The sequence below is a fragment of the Camelina sativa genome, chromosome 19, assembly GCF_000633955.1.
Source record: "Camelina sativa cultivar DH55 chromosome 19, Cs, whole genome shotgun sequence".
In the NCBI taxonomy this organism is placed as follows: Eukaryota; Viridiplantae; Streptophyta; class Magnoliopsida; order Brassicales; family Brassicaceae; genus Camelina; species Camelina sativa.
Genome location: NC_025703.1, coordinates 12750825 through 12761465, shown reverse-complemented (window position 1 = coordinate 12761465; position 10641 = coordinate 12750825). Strand labels below are relative to the sequence as shown.

The 10641-nt window shown below is 33.6% G+C and overlaps 2 protein-coding genes across 2 annotated transcripts; one reads left to right on the top strand and one right to left on the bottom strand.

Annotated features, from left to right (window-relative positions):
* LOC104766186 (ATP sulfurylase 1, chloroplastic) lies at nucleotides 352-2634 on the bottom strand. Its single transcript, XM_010490021.2, has 5 exons — nucleotides 2019-2634; nucleotides 1342-1747; nucleotides 990-1250; nucleotides 817-903; nucleotides 352-718 (listed from the first exon to the last, which is right to left on the bottom strand). The coding sequence occupies exons 1-5, from the start codon at nucleotides 2531-2533 to the stop codon at nucleotides 581-583; spliced, it is 1407 nt and encodes a 468-aa protein (XP_010488323.1). The 5' UTR covers nucleotides 2534-2634; the 3' UTR covers nucleotides 352-580.
* LOC104767762 lies at nucleotides 5422-10021 on the top strand. Its single transcript, XM_010491745.1, has 6 exons — nucleotides 5422-5484; nucleotides 5782-5832; nucleotides 6134-6293; nucleotides 6605-7970; nucleotides 8165-8364; nucleotides 9801-10021. The coding sequence occupies exons 1-6, from the start codon at nucleotides 5422-5424 to the stop codon at nucleotides 10019-10021; spliced, it is 2061 nt and encodes a 686-aa protein (XP_010490047.1).

Sequence of the window (10641 nt, the reverse complement as noted above, 5' to 3'; positions counted from 1 at the left end):
GCTAAGACTGAATCTACTGAAAATATTGGTTCAAGAAAAATCAAAATCCCTAAGCTGAAATTACTGAAAGACGAAACTAGAACCTCTAATTGAACAACTTTGGAAAACCGACTTCAATTTCCATCTGCCGAGGAGCAACGAAGCGTCGGAGAAGACAACACAACACAACACTATCCGTCCTTGTCGGGAGGAGACCACGTAAGTTGGTTTCCTAATTTTACATGCCCTATGAAAGGCCCATAACTACTACTGGGCCGTACATAACTCATCCATTAATTGGTATGATTACTTTTTTGGTCGAACGAATTCATTATGGAGTCAAATATGAAAGATTCAATGATTCTTGTTATATATAAACACAATCGTTTCATTCATATAGTACAAAGTTTCAGACCCAAATATTACAAGTTTCGTAAACTGTCTTGCAAAACGAAACAGTCTTTATCTGTAATTTATTTGGAAAAAGGTCCAGCCTAATTATACATAGGCTTTCTCCCTATACAACAATGACTGTTGCCATAAGGCTCACAATACAAACGTTACAACTTGAAATGAAGCACAGACAGTTTTGTCTTTTGTCTTAAACCGGAACCACTTCCGGCAGTCTACCATTACCTGCTGGAGTCAAGCTCTCATAGTAATCCACCAGAACTTTCCATCCACCTGGGCACATGAAACCATCTGGCGGGTTTTCGTTGTTCTTTGCCAATGTGCGCATCTGAAAAAATCGCAAACAAATTTAGAGATTTTTTTTTGAAAGTATAACCATAAAGAATTTAACAATGTAGTATTTCTCTTGGGGACTGATAGATTTACCTTAGTGCCAGAGATGAACATGAAATCTTGAGGCCTTGACGGATCGAAGAAAGCCATCTTGCCTTGCGTCTTGTCATATGCAGCAACCTGCCAAAATTGAACCAAGAAATAAGATCTCAACATTTGCCTGAACAAAAAGGGGTGAATCTTTTTCAATTGTGTTTTCTATATACCTTGAAAGGAAGGATATTGAGCCGTTCGAGTCCTGGTGCCATGCTTAGTACTTTCTTTCCATGATCAGCATCGTAAAGATCACGTTTCTCTACGGGATGACCCATCCCAGCTGGATCACGACCCACAATGTAAAAGTTAGCACCAGCATTGATTCTAGCCTTGGCATGCCATTGCACTTCGGTTGGACCAGCGTAATGCATAGGAGAAGGGAAGATCGAAACCACTGTTGTCTCTGGATCAAGAACACCGTCCTCTAGCACCTGTATTAGAATCATAAACCCATTTAGTATACAGCAATTGTTGTTGCTCTCACTCAGATACACACACAATCAATAAGCGTTGTTTCTTTACCTTCTCGTGTTGCCTCATCCTCCAATCTAAAGGAACATCATCAGCCTTTGTGAATCCTCCTAACGGATGAAGCAAAAGGATAGGGTTTTTGTATCCCATCTCAAGAAGCCTCCTACGTGTATCAGTCATTAGAAGAGCATGACCATTGTGAACCGGATTCCTCAGCTGGAAAGCAAATACAGCATCCGCGTTACGCTTTTCCAGCTCTTTACGTAGCTCAGCAGGCGAAAGCCTGAAACGGTCAAGCCCATCATTGTACTTAACTGGCTCAAGAACCTCAAGATCACCCCCAATAAGCCAGTTTCCAGCATTGGTTATCGCCTCTTCTACATAAGGCAAACCTGGAGCAGTCGTACCCCAAGTTCTAGCTATCCTTTCTTCCTTTGGATGCTTGTAAATCTCAATGCTGATCAAAACAGAAACAAACACGTTTTTGAGTAACTAATTATAAATCCATATCCAAGTTTCAATCATGCATCTATATCATTGAGTGACTATTGTATCTACAGTGATGCATAAACAGAGTATTCTGCTTTTGTGGTCTATTGTCAAACGAATCAGATCTAGTCTAACTACAATCATGAATACATATCAATCAACACAGATAAAGCTAAATCTCAGTTTCTTCTTCATGAATCTATCAAATCTGGATTCGAGAGAATAATAGAAGAACTTACTCGCTGAGGATAGCGACGGGGTTACCATCGGAACCAACAAGAGCGACACGTTTAGAATCGCCGATGAGAGCCTTTTGCTCATCGTCGATAGCGAGAACAATAGGAACAGACATGTTAACAACGGATCCGTCGTCAAGACGGAGCGAGTTGAAATGAAGAGTTTGGAGGAACTCGGATTCTCTCATGAAACCTCCGAGTGGACTTGCCCAGCCTTCGCTTAACACGTGCATCCATTGCAAGTCAATCGCCGTTAGCTCGACGCGAGGAAGCTCCGCCGCCTCGTGTTTCTTCTCCCGCCGTTTCGGCTCTTCCACGATGAGCTCCACCAGCTTACCTCCGTCAGGCGCGATTAATCCGGCTCGGACTGATCCCACGCCTCCACCGCCGCGACGGCGTAGGGATTTCGAAGGGAAGGATACGGCGGCGAAGGGGAGATCGGAGTTTGGGGATGATGATTTGGTGAGTGGTTGAGATAGGAATGGAGTTTTGCTTAATACTGCAGCCATGGAAGCCATGTTTTGAAGGTCTGGCTGCTGCTTCAAGCTTGTGGCTCTAATGGAGGAGAGAGAGAGCTTGGAGATGATGGTATGGTTTGTTCCCAATTCAATTGGAAAATGAGATTTGGTGTTTGGATTGGTTTTATAGAGTTAATAGTAATTAAGGACCGTATTATTATGTACCTGGACGGGTATTAGTTATTTAATTAATTTTATTCTATGATTATATTAATAGTAGTAGTGTGACATAAGTATATTATAACGAGGTTACCTTATTGGTATAGTACAGAGTCATTCTATACTTTTCTTTTATTATTAAACATATACTACTACTTTTTTTTAATCGAGGTTTTCATATTGGTTTGTATTATTATCGTTGTTATGTCATCATATATACTCATAGTTAAAATACGATTATATTATACGTGTGTGAATTTAAAAAATTAAATAAAGAAGAAAGTTTTTCTGAAAATAAAAATAATTGACCGCCAAAATAATAGTATAGTACTAATATACTATTAGTGGAATATACTTTTCTTTATATTCTCTCGTTAGTGCACGTCGGTTTAACTCATAAACTAAATGTCATAATCTATTTTGAATTGTAGGTATATAATCAAACAAAATATACAGATAGTAGTTATTTTATAAAACATCTTTTTATTTAATGTTTGGGACATTATAGTTATAGATAAGATATATCCAGATTCCAGAGTAATTTAGCTATTGTATGTTGTTAAAGGAAATATATATAAAAGTATAATAAAATAAAAATAAAAGTTAGGAAAGGTGAGGTAAGAAGAGGCTGTGTGGTGAGGACCGATGCTACAGTTGAATACATCCCAAGAATACGGTCAGGTTCGACCACGCATTTGCTTACTACACAAACCACTTGATATTAGAATATTACACCACTCGATCTGCCACGTCACATCACGAATATTTGTTCCCCTTTTTTCTCATTTTTCTTAGAATAATACTAGCTAGTACTACTTTTCGAGTAATCAATCTCATTTTAATAAACAAAAATGAAGCTAAACATTTAAATGAGATTTACTTCTTTTTTTTTTTGGGTAGATTATTCTCTCTTATTCTTATCTTATATAAGCATTCATTTTTTTTTCTTTTTTTACCATTCATTATTCACGATTTACTAGAACGTGATTTGGATAAATTTAGTTATATAATTCAATGTTTCCAATTTTACTCTTCTCCATAGGATCAGAGCTATGTGTGTCTATCGGCTCTTGACAACGACGTTACGAAAAAAAACTCGATGTAAATTTGATAAAGATAGGAACATTATTGAGTTGGATATTATTGTGAGGTCGAAAGAAAAATAAAAACACGAGGTGTAGTGTATGATTGTGAATACAATAAAAAAATGTTATTTTAGAAAACATTTTGCCGGCCCATTGATTACTACTTATATTATAAAGCTCCTCAATATTGACCTGAATCAGACCAATCTTGACCCCAAAGCAGCCACGAACTCATCTTTTTTTTTTCTTCTCTTTCTCATAGATAAACATATGTGTTTGTTAATCTGACAATGATGCTGTGCATGCGCAGAGGCACGTGGTAAATATTGTCAAAATTGGAAAGTTGGTAGACTGGTAGATGAATGAATTTTATCTCCCATTATTTTCTTAACCATTTCTTTTCCATTATAACAAATTGAACTCCAAAATACTCAAACGTTACAAACTTACAAGTTTACTCATCTTATTTTAAAAATTATTCAGTTTGGATCTTAACAATTTTTTTTTTTTGACTAATTCATATATTTAAGTAAATGTTAGACGATCAAGGAGTTGGATTATGTAGGGCTTGATGACCAGTTTATTGGTGGCTGGCATGGGACCTTTTCACATTCAACATGTGTCAAATATCAAAATTAAAACATTCATGTTGTTCGACCTACCTGCTTTGCTCTCGTAATCATTAACCAGATAATTAAATACAGTAGTAAGCAGAAATCATAATTGGAGATATCCCGTGCTTAAAGCACGAGTCAATATTTTTAAAAAAGTTTATAATATAATAATAAAAATTATTGTTATATATTTTTTTAAAAAATATTTTGTTTGGAATAATATTTATTTTTAATTATTCTGTAAATCTATTAGTCTATTTGAATACTAATTATTTTAGAATATTATAGTATTTTTTTTTACATATAATTACAGTTTTATATTGTTTGTTTATTGTATTTGCATCATTATTTTGTGAAATATAAAATAGTTAATTTAATATTATAATTATGAGCAAATAAAAATTATTAATTTATTATCTATTTAAATTTACTTTTACCAACCGGCCAATGTGGAAATTAAAACACACATTTTTCGTAGATTGGGTAATATATATTTGTTTTTAAAAATTTCAAATCATAACATATGCAGAAAAAATTCTGCATTTTATTAATCATAAGTATTATATGGAAATTCTAAAAATATTGTAAATAAAATAAAATAAAGATGATAGGAGAATCATAATTTGAAATCTTAACAAAATCTTCGAATTTAGTTATTAAAAATAATTGTATTGTATACTTGGATATAAAATCTTAGTTTTTAAAATTCTAATTGGTTTTTATTTTATTTTTAAAATATTTACTAATTTCGTCCATAATTTATTAGAGGGAGAAAATATTTTTATTTTTATTTTTTAATTAATTATATTTATTTAAATTAATTAATTAAGCTTAATTAAAATTTTCTAATGGCAATTGAATGTAATTTTTTACACTCAACTGTAATTTTTTACTCTCTTCTTTTAATGTAATTTTGTAATTCGTGATATTGGTTTGTTTTCTCAGGACTTGTTTTGGTGTACAAATGATTGAATTGTATTCATTATGTGGATTGTGGAAGTTGAACAAGAACATTCATTGGGAATTTGAGATGGATAATGAAACGGGAGCTTCTTTGATTAACATTGATGAGAATACTAGATTTAGTGAGTTGGTAAAGATCCTATTAGAAGATTTTGACATTGATATTTAGGCACAATGTTTAAAGCTTAGTTATACATTGCCTGTTATGTCTGCTACCATAGGTAGTATTTCTATCTTTATTAGAAATAATAGGCAGCTTGAAGCTTTTAAACTCAAATATGCACAAAGTGGAGGAGTTCTTCATCTATGTGTTACTGTTGAGGATTTTGTGTGACTGTTGAGCAGGTATTTTTAGTAAACTCATTCTCTTATTCTTTCTAATATTGTTTTAGAAAAGTAACTGATTTGACGAATATTTCTTTATCAGGGCCAACCTAGTTCTACTCCTTTTATTGAGAGTGTTACTGCTGTTACTCAGGTAACTTTCTATTTTAGAATTTTTAATTATTTCTTGCTTACAAAACCTTATAAAATCCTTTGAAAACACTTGTACAACGTTTTAAATACTTTACATCTCCTTTCAAGATCAAACTAGCTCAAATATGTTTGTTGGGAATGCTATCGATGTTTCTACTGCTACTCATACTCAGGTAACTTACAATGGCATAAATGTTTTAATTGCTTTTTCAACCCCTTTTAAAAATCTTTGAAAACAGTTGTAAACCTTATTAAATCCTTTGAAATCACTTGTAAAACCTTTTAAATACTTGTACTTTCAGGGTCAACCAATACCAAATTCATATGTCGAGAGTGTTCCTCGTTTTTATTGTTCTCCTGTTGCTTCTTCAAGTCAACATACTGACACCGATGATGATTTTACTGCTACTGCTACTCATACTCTAATAACTTACAATGGCATTAACCCTTTTAAAACCTTTGGTAAATCCATTTAAACACTTTTAAAAACCTTTGAAAACAGTTGTAAACCTTATTAAATCCTTTGAAATCACTTGTAAAACCTTTTAATTACTTTACAAATCTTTTAAAAATTCATTGATTTGTACTTTCAGGCTCAACCAATACCAAATCCATATGTCAAGAGTGTTCCTTGTAACATGACAACCTCTGGTTCTTCACACTCAACTGGTCTAATCGATGTTGATTCACTATTTTGTGGGAAGTTATTCAAAGACAAAACAGAAATTAGAAGTCAGTCAAGCATAGTTTTGAGTTTCATACTTTTAAGTCAGATAACAAGAGGTATGTTCTTCATTGTATTGATGAAAAATGTAGTTGGAGGCTACGTGCAACTAAGGTTAAAGCATCAGATAGCTTTGTTGTTCAAAAGTATATTAGTCAGCACAGTTGTGACTCTGCTTTAAGGAATGATAATCATCGCCAAGCATCTGCAAGGACTTTGGCTGGTTTGGTTAGTAACCATTTTGTAGGAGGAAAGCTTCCTCTCAGACCTAAACAGCTCATGGAAATTTTTAGGAATGACCATGGAGTTGGTGTCTCGTACTCAAAAGCATGGAGAGCTCAAGAACATGTATCAGAACTGGCTAGGGGTTTACCTGCTGATAGTTATGAGGTTTTACCGAATTGGTTCCAAATGATAGAAAAGAAGAATCCAGGTACTATCACTTACATCAAAGCTGATTTTGATAATAAGTTTAGATACGCTTTTCTGGCTTTTGGTGCATCAATTAGAGGTTTTAAGTTTATGAGAAAAGTTATTTCTATTGATGGCGTCCATTTGAAATCAAAATTTAAAGGGACTTTGCTTGCTGCATCAGCTCATGATGGTAATTTTCAGTTATATCCTATTGCTTTTGCCGTTGTTGATTCTGAGAATGATGCATCATGGGATTGGTTTTTGCGGTATTTGAAGACTATTATTCATGATGAAAATGATCTAGTTTTCGTGTCTGATCGGGCTTCTTCAATTGCAACTGCGCTTTCAGTAAATTATGAACTTGCTCATCATGGGATTTGCACTTTCCACTTGCAAAAGAACCTGGAAACACGATTTAGAGCTTCTCCTTCTCTTCTTCCAGTTGTTCATGATGCTTCAAGAGCTTACACTCTATATGATTTTGATTATTTGTTAAGTCAAATTTCCAATGGTAATCCAGAACTTGGAGAATATCTTTGGCAAGCTGATATTAGGAAATGGTCTCGTGCATATTCTCCTTCTAACCGGTACAAAATCATGACATCTAATTGTGCCGAGTCCATTAACTCCTTGTTAAAAGAGACTCGCGAGTATCCAATTGTCTGCCTGTTTGAGACAATCAGGTCTATTTTGACTAGGTGGTTTAATGAACGACGTGAGGAGAGCTATCGACATCCATATGCTGTGACTCCAAATGTTGGGAATAAGATGAAAGCATCTTATAATAATACTACCCGCTGGCTTGAAGTTTGTCAAGTAAATGAAAATGTCTTTGAGGTTAAAGCATGTTTAAAGACGTATGTGGTGAATTTAGACACAAGGAAATGCACATGTTGTATGTTTGATATTGACAAATTCCCTTTTGCACATGGAATTGCTGCTGCCAAACATGTCAATCTCAATGAAAACATGTTTGTTGATGATTATCATTTCACTGAAAGGTTATAACTCTCTTCTTTAATTGGGTTTTGAAAAGGTTGCTAAAGTAACGGATCTGACAGGTTTTAACAATGTTTTAAAAGATTTTACAAGTTGTTTATAAGTAGTTTTTAAAATGGTTTAACAATGTTTTACAAGGTTTTTCAAAATTTTATCAAAGTTCTATAAGTCTTATCTTCCTCTTTTTGTTTTACAGATGGCGTTTAGGATATTCAGAGAGCATTCACCCAGTAGGTGATATGGAGTATTGGGAGATTCCAAAGAGTGTTAGTACTTCTATTCGGCCACCTTCTACTCGTATACCTAGTGGCAGGCGAAAGAAAAAGAGAATAGTTAGTTCATGGGAGCATGGAAAGGCTAAGACAAATTCAAAACAATACAAATGCAGTAGGTGTGGTCAGTGTGGACACAACAAATCTAGTTGTGTAGCTGTTATCTAACCCTCTCTCTCTCTTTTAATTCAACTTGAATTTGTTCTTTTTAATAAAATATTTCAGTATGTGGTGTTGTAAACTCCATTTTCTTTGATTTTTTTTTTCAGATTTTACTGATTTAAAACATTATAAACAACTTGTAAAACCTTTACAAAGCAAATCGTACTGTTTTAAATCATTATAAACAACTTGTAAAACCTTTTAAAACCTGTTAAAACCATATATACAGTCTTGTAAATCATATATACTGTTGTAAATCCGTTTAAAAACATTTCAAAAACTGTAAATTTCTTTAAAAAATTATATATACTTTTGTAAAACCGTTTAAAATCTTTTAAAAATTTGTAAAACTTTTTAAAAACCTTAATTGATTGGTACTCAATCCATTACTTCTGTTCGTCTTTTCGGATTTAGTTTTTTTGGCCCACCCTGGCCCACCCTCTGAAAGGATACCAAACAGTCAAGTGAAAACGTAATTGATTGGCACAGTTAGTATTTAGTAATGTTTATTACGAACATCGAAGGAGATAAATCAAGATACTACAAAGGATTTTCGCGGTTACCCCAAGCCCAGAGAGAAACAGCGCTCCACTTTTGGTTTCGAATCGCTTATGTTTCTTTTGTGGAAGACGATTGAAGGGGTATTACGCGAAGAGTCGCTTTCGAAACAGCGAAAGGGTAAGAATCGAAGGGGTAAGATTTATGCGTTGACGGAGATAAACAACGAAGAGGCTCTTAAAACCGTAACTCTTTGAAGGGGTAATACGCGAAGCATTGCTTTGGTTTACGAAAAGTACCACTTCGGTTATAATTACGCGTTGAAGGGGTACTTTTTGTAAACCAAAGCGACGCTTCGCTATAAATACTTTTTGCTCTTGATTTACACATCAAACCTTTGTCTCATGAAAACGTAAAATTCATCTCTCAGACTCCTCAATTCCTATTACCTTTTTCCTTCAATCGTCAGAAATGTCGCAATTTTCTTCAACCCAAGGCATGCTTTGAAATCTTTGAACAAGGATCATTCGACAAACGTCACAGCAGGTAAACGCCTACATCTTCAGATTAGTTTTGTTTTACTGTTAAGGATAAAAGAGATTGACTATGTTTGTCTTTTTGTTAGTAATTATTGATGACAACATTTTCAATTGGGAGGCTACTTTAATCGGACCGGTGAACACCCCATATGAAGGGGGAGTGTTTAAAATGAGTATTCACTTTTTGTGTGATTACCCAAATAATCCCCCAAAGGTATTTGTTTTGATTATACTCCCTTTTATTTAGCAAACATGTGTATTAGGACTCCTCTTTTTGCAGCCACTCAATAGTTTTTTAAATATAATTTTTTAATAATGCAGGTTTTTTTCAAAACAAAAATTTTCCACCCAAACATATCAGGAAGAGATGCTATATACCTAAGAGTGTTGAAGTCCACATATTGGCATCCTATTCCGATTATTTGGCTTTTCAAGGCAATAGTGGAGAAGTTGATTGAACCAGAGCTTGATGATGAGGACGAGGTCGATAAAAATCTTGCCAACCTCTACAAAACTGATAGGACAGGGTTTGAAGAGACGGCAAGAGAGATGACAAACCAATACGCTGGGAGAGCAAACTGAAATATGTTACTAAATAGTTCAAATCTATTTTTCAAATCTTGAATAATTGAACTTGTATTTGTTCTTTTTAATAAAATATTTCAGTCTGTTATGTTGTAAACTCCATTTTCAAACAATTTTTTTTCCATATTTTACTGTTTTATATCATTATAAACAACTTGTAAAACCTTTTAAATCTTTCTAAAAACCATAGATACTCTTTTAAAACATTATAAACAACTTGTAAAGCCTGTTAAAAAAGGTAAATTTTACTGTTTTAAAACATTATAAACAACTTGTAAAACCTTTTAAAACTTTCTAAAAACCATATATACTCTTGTAAATCATATATACTCTTGTAAAACCAAACCATTTATAGGATAAACACCATTTAAAAGGTTTTACAAGCGAAAAGAAGTAACTTAACATTAAAAAGACAAATTTTTAAAATCTACTTGCAAACTAAACATTGAAATATTTTGCCATTTATTATTCTTCTTGATGTGATCATGTTAATATACCAACAAGATGCAAATTTTCATAACCTAGATATTTGCTAACTCTGCAAATTATGGATTTTTCTTGAAGTATTTGTCCCTATACTCCTGCAAAAGAAAAGAAAAATTTAAGTTAATATTAAA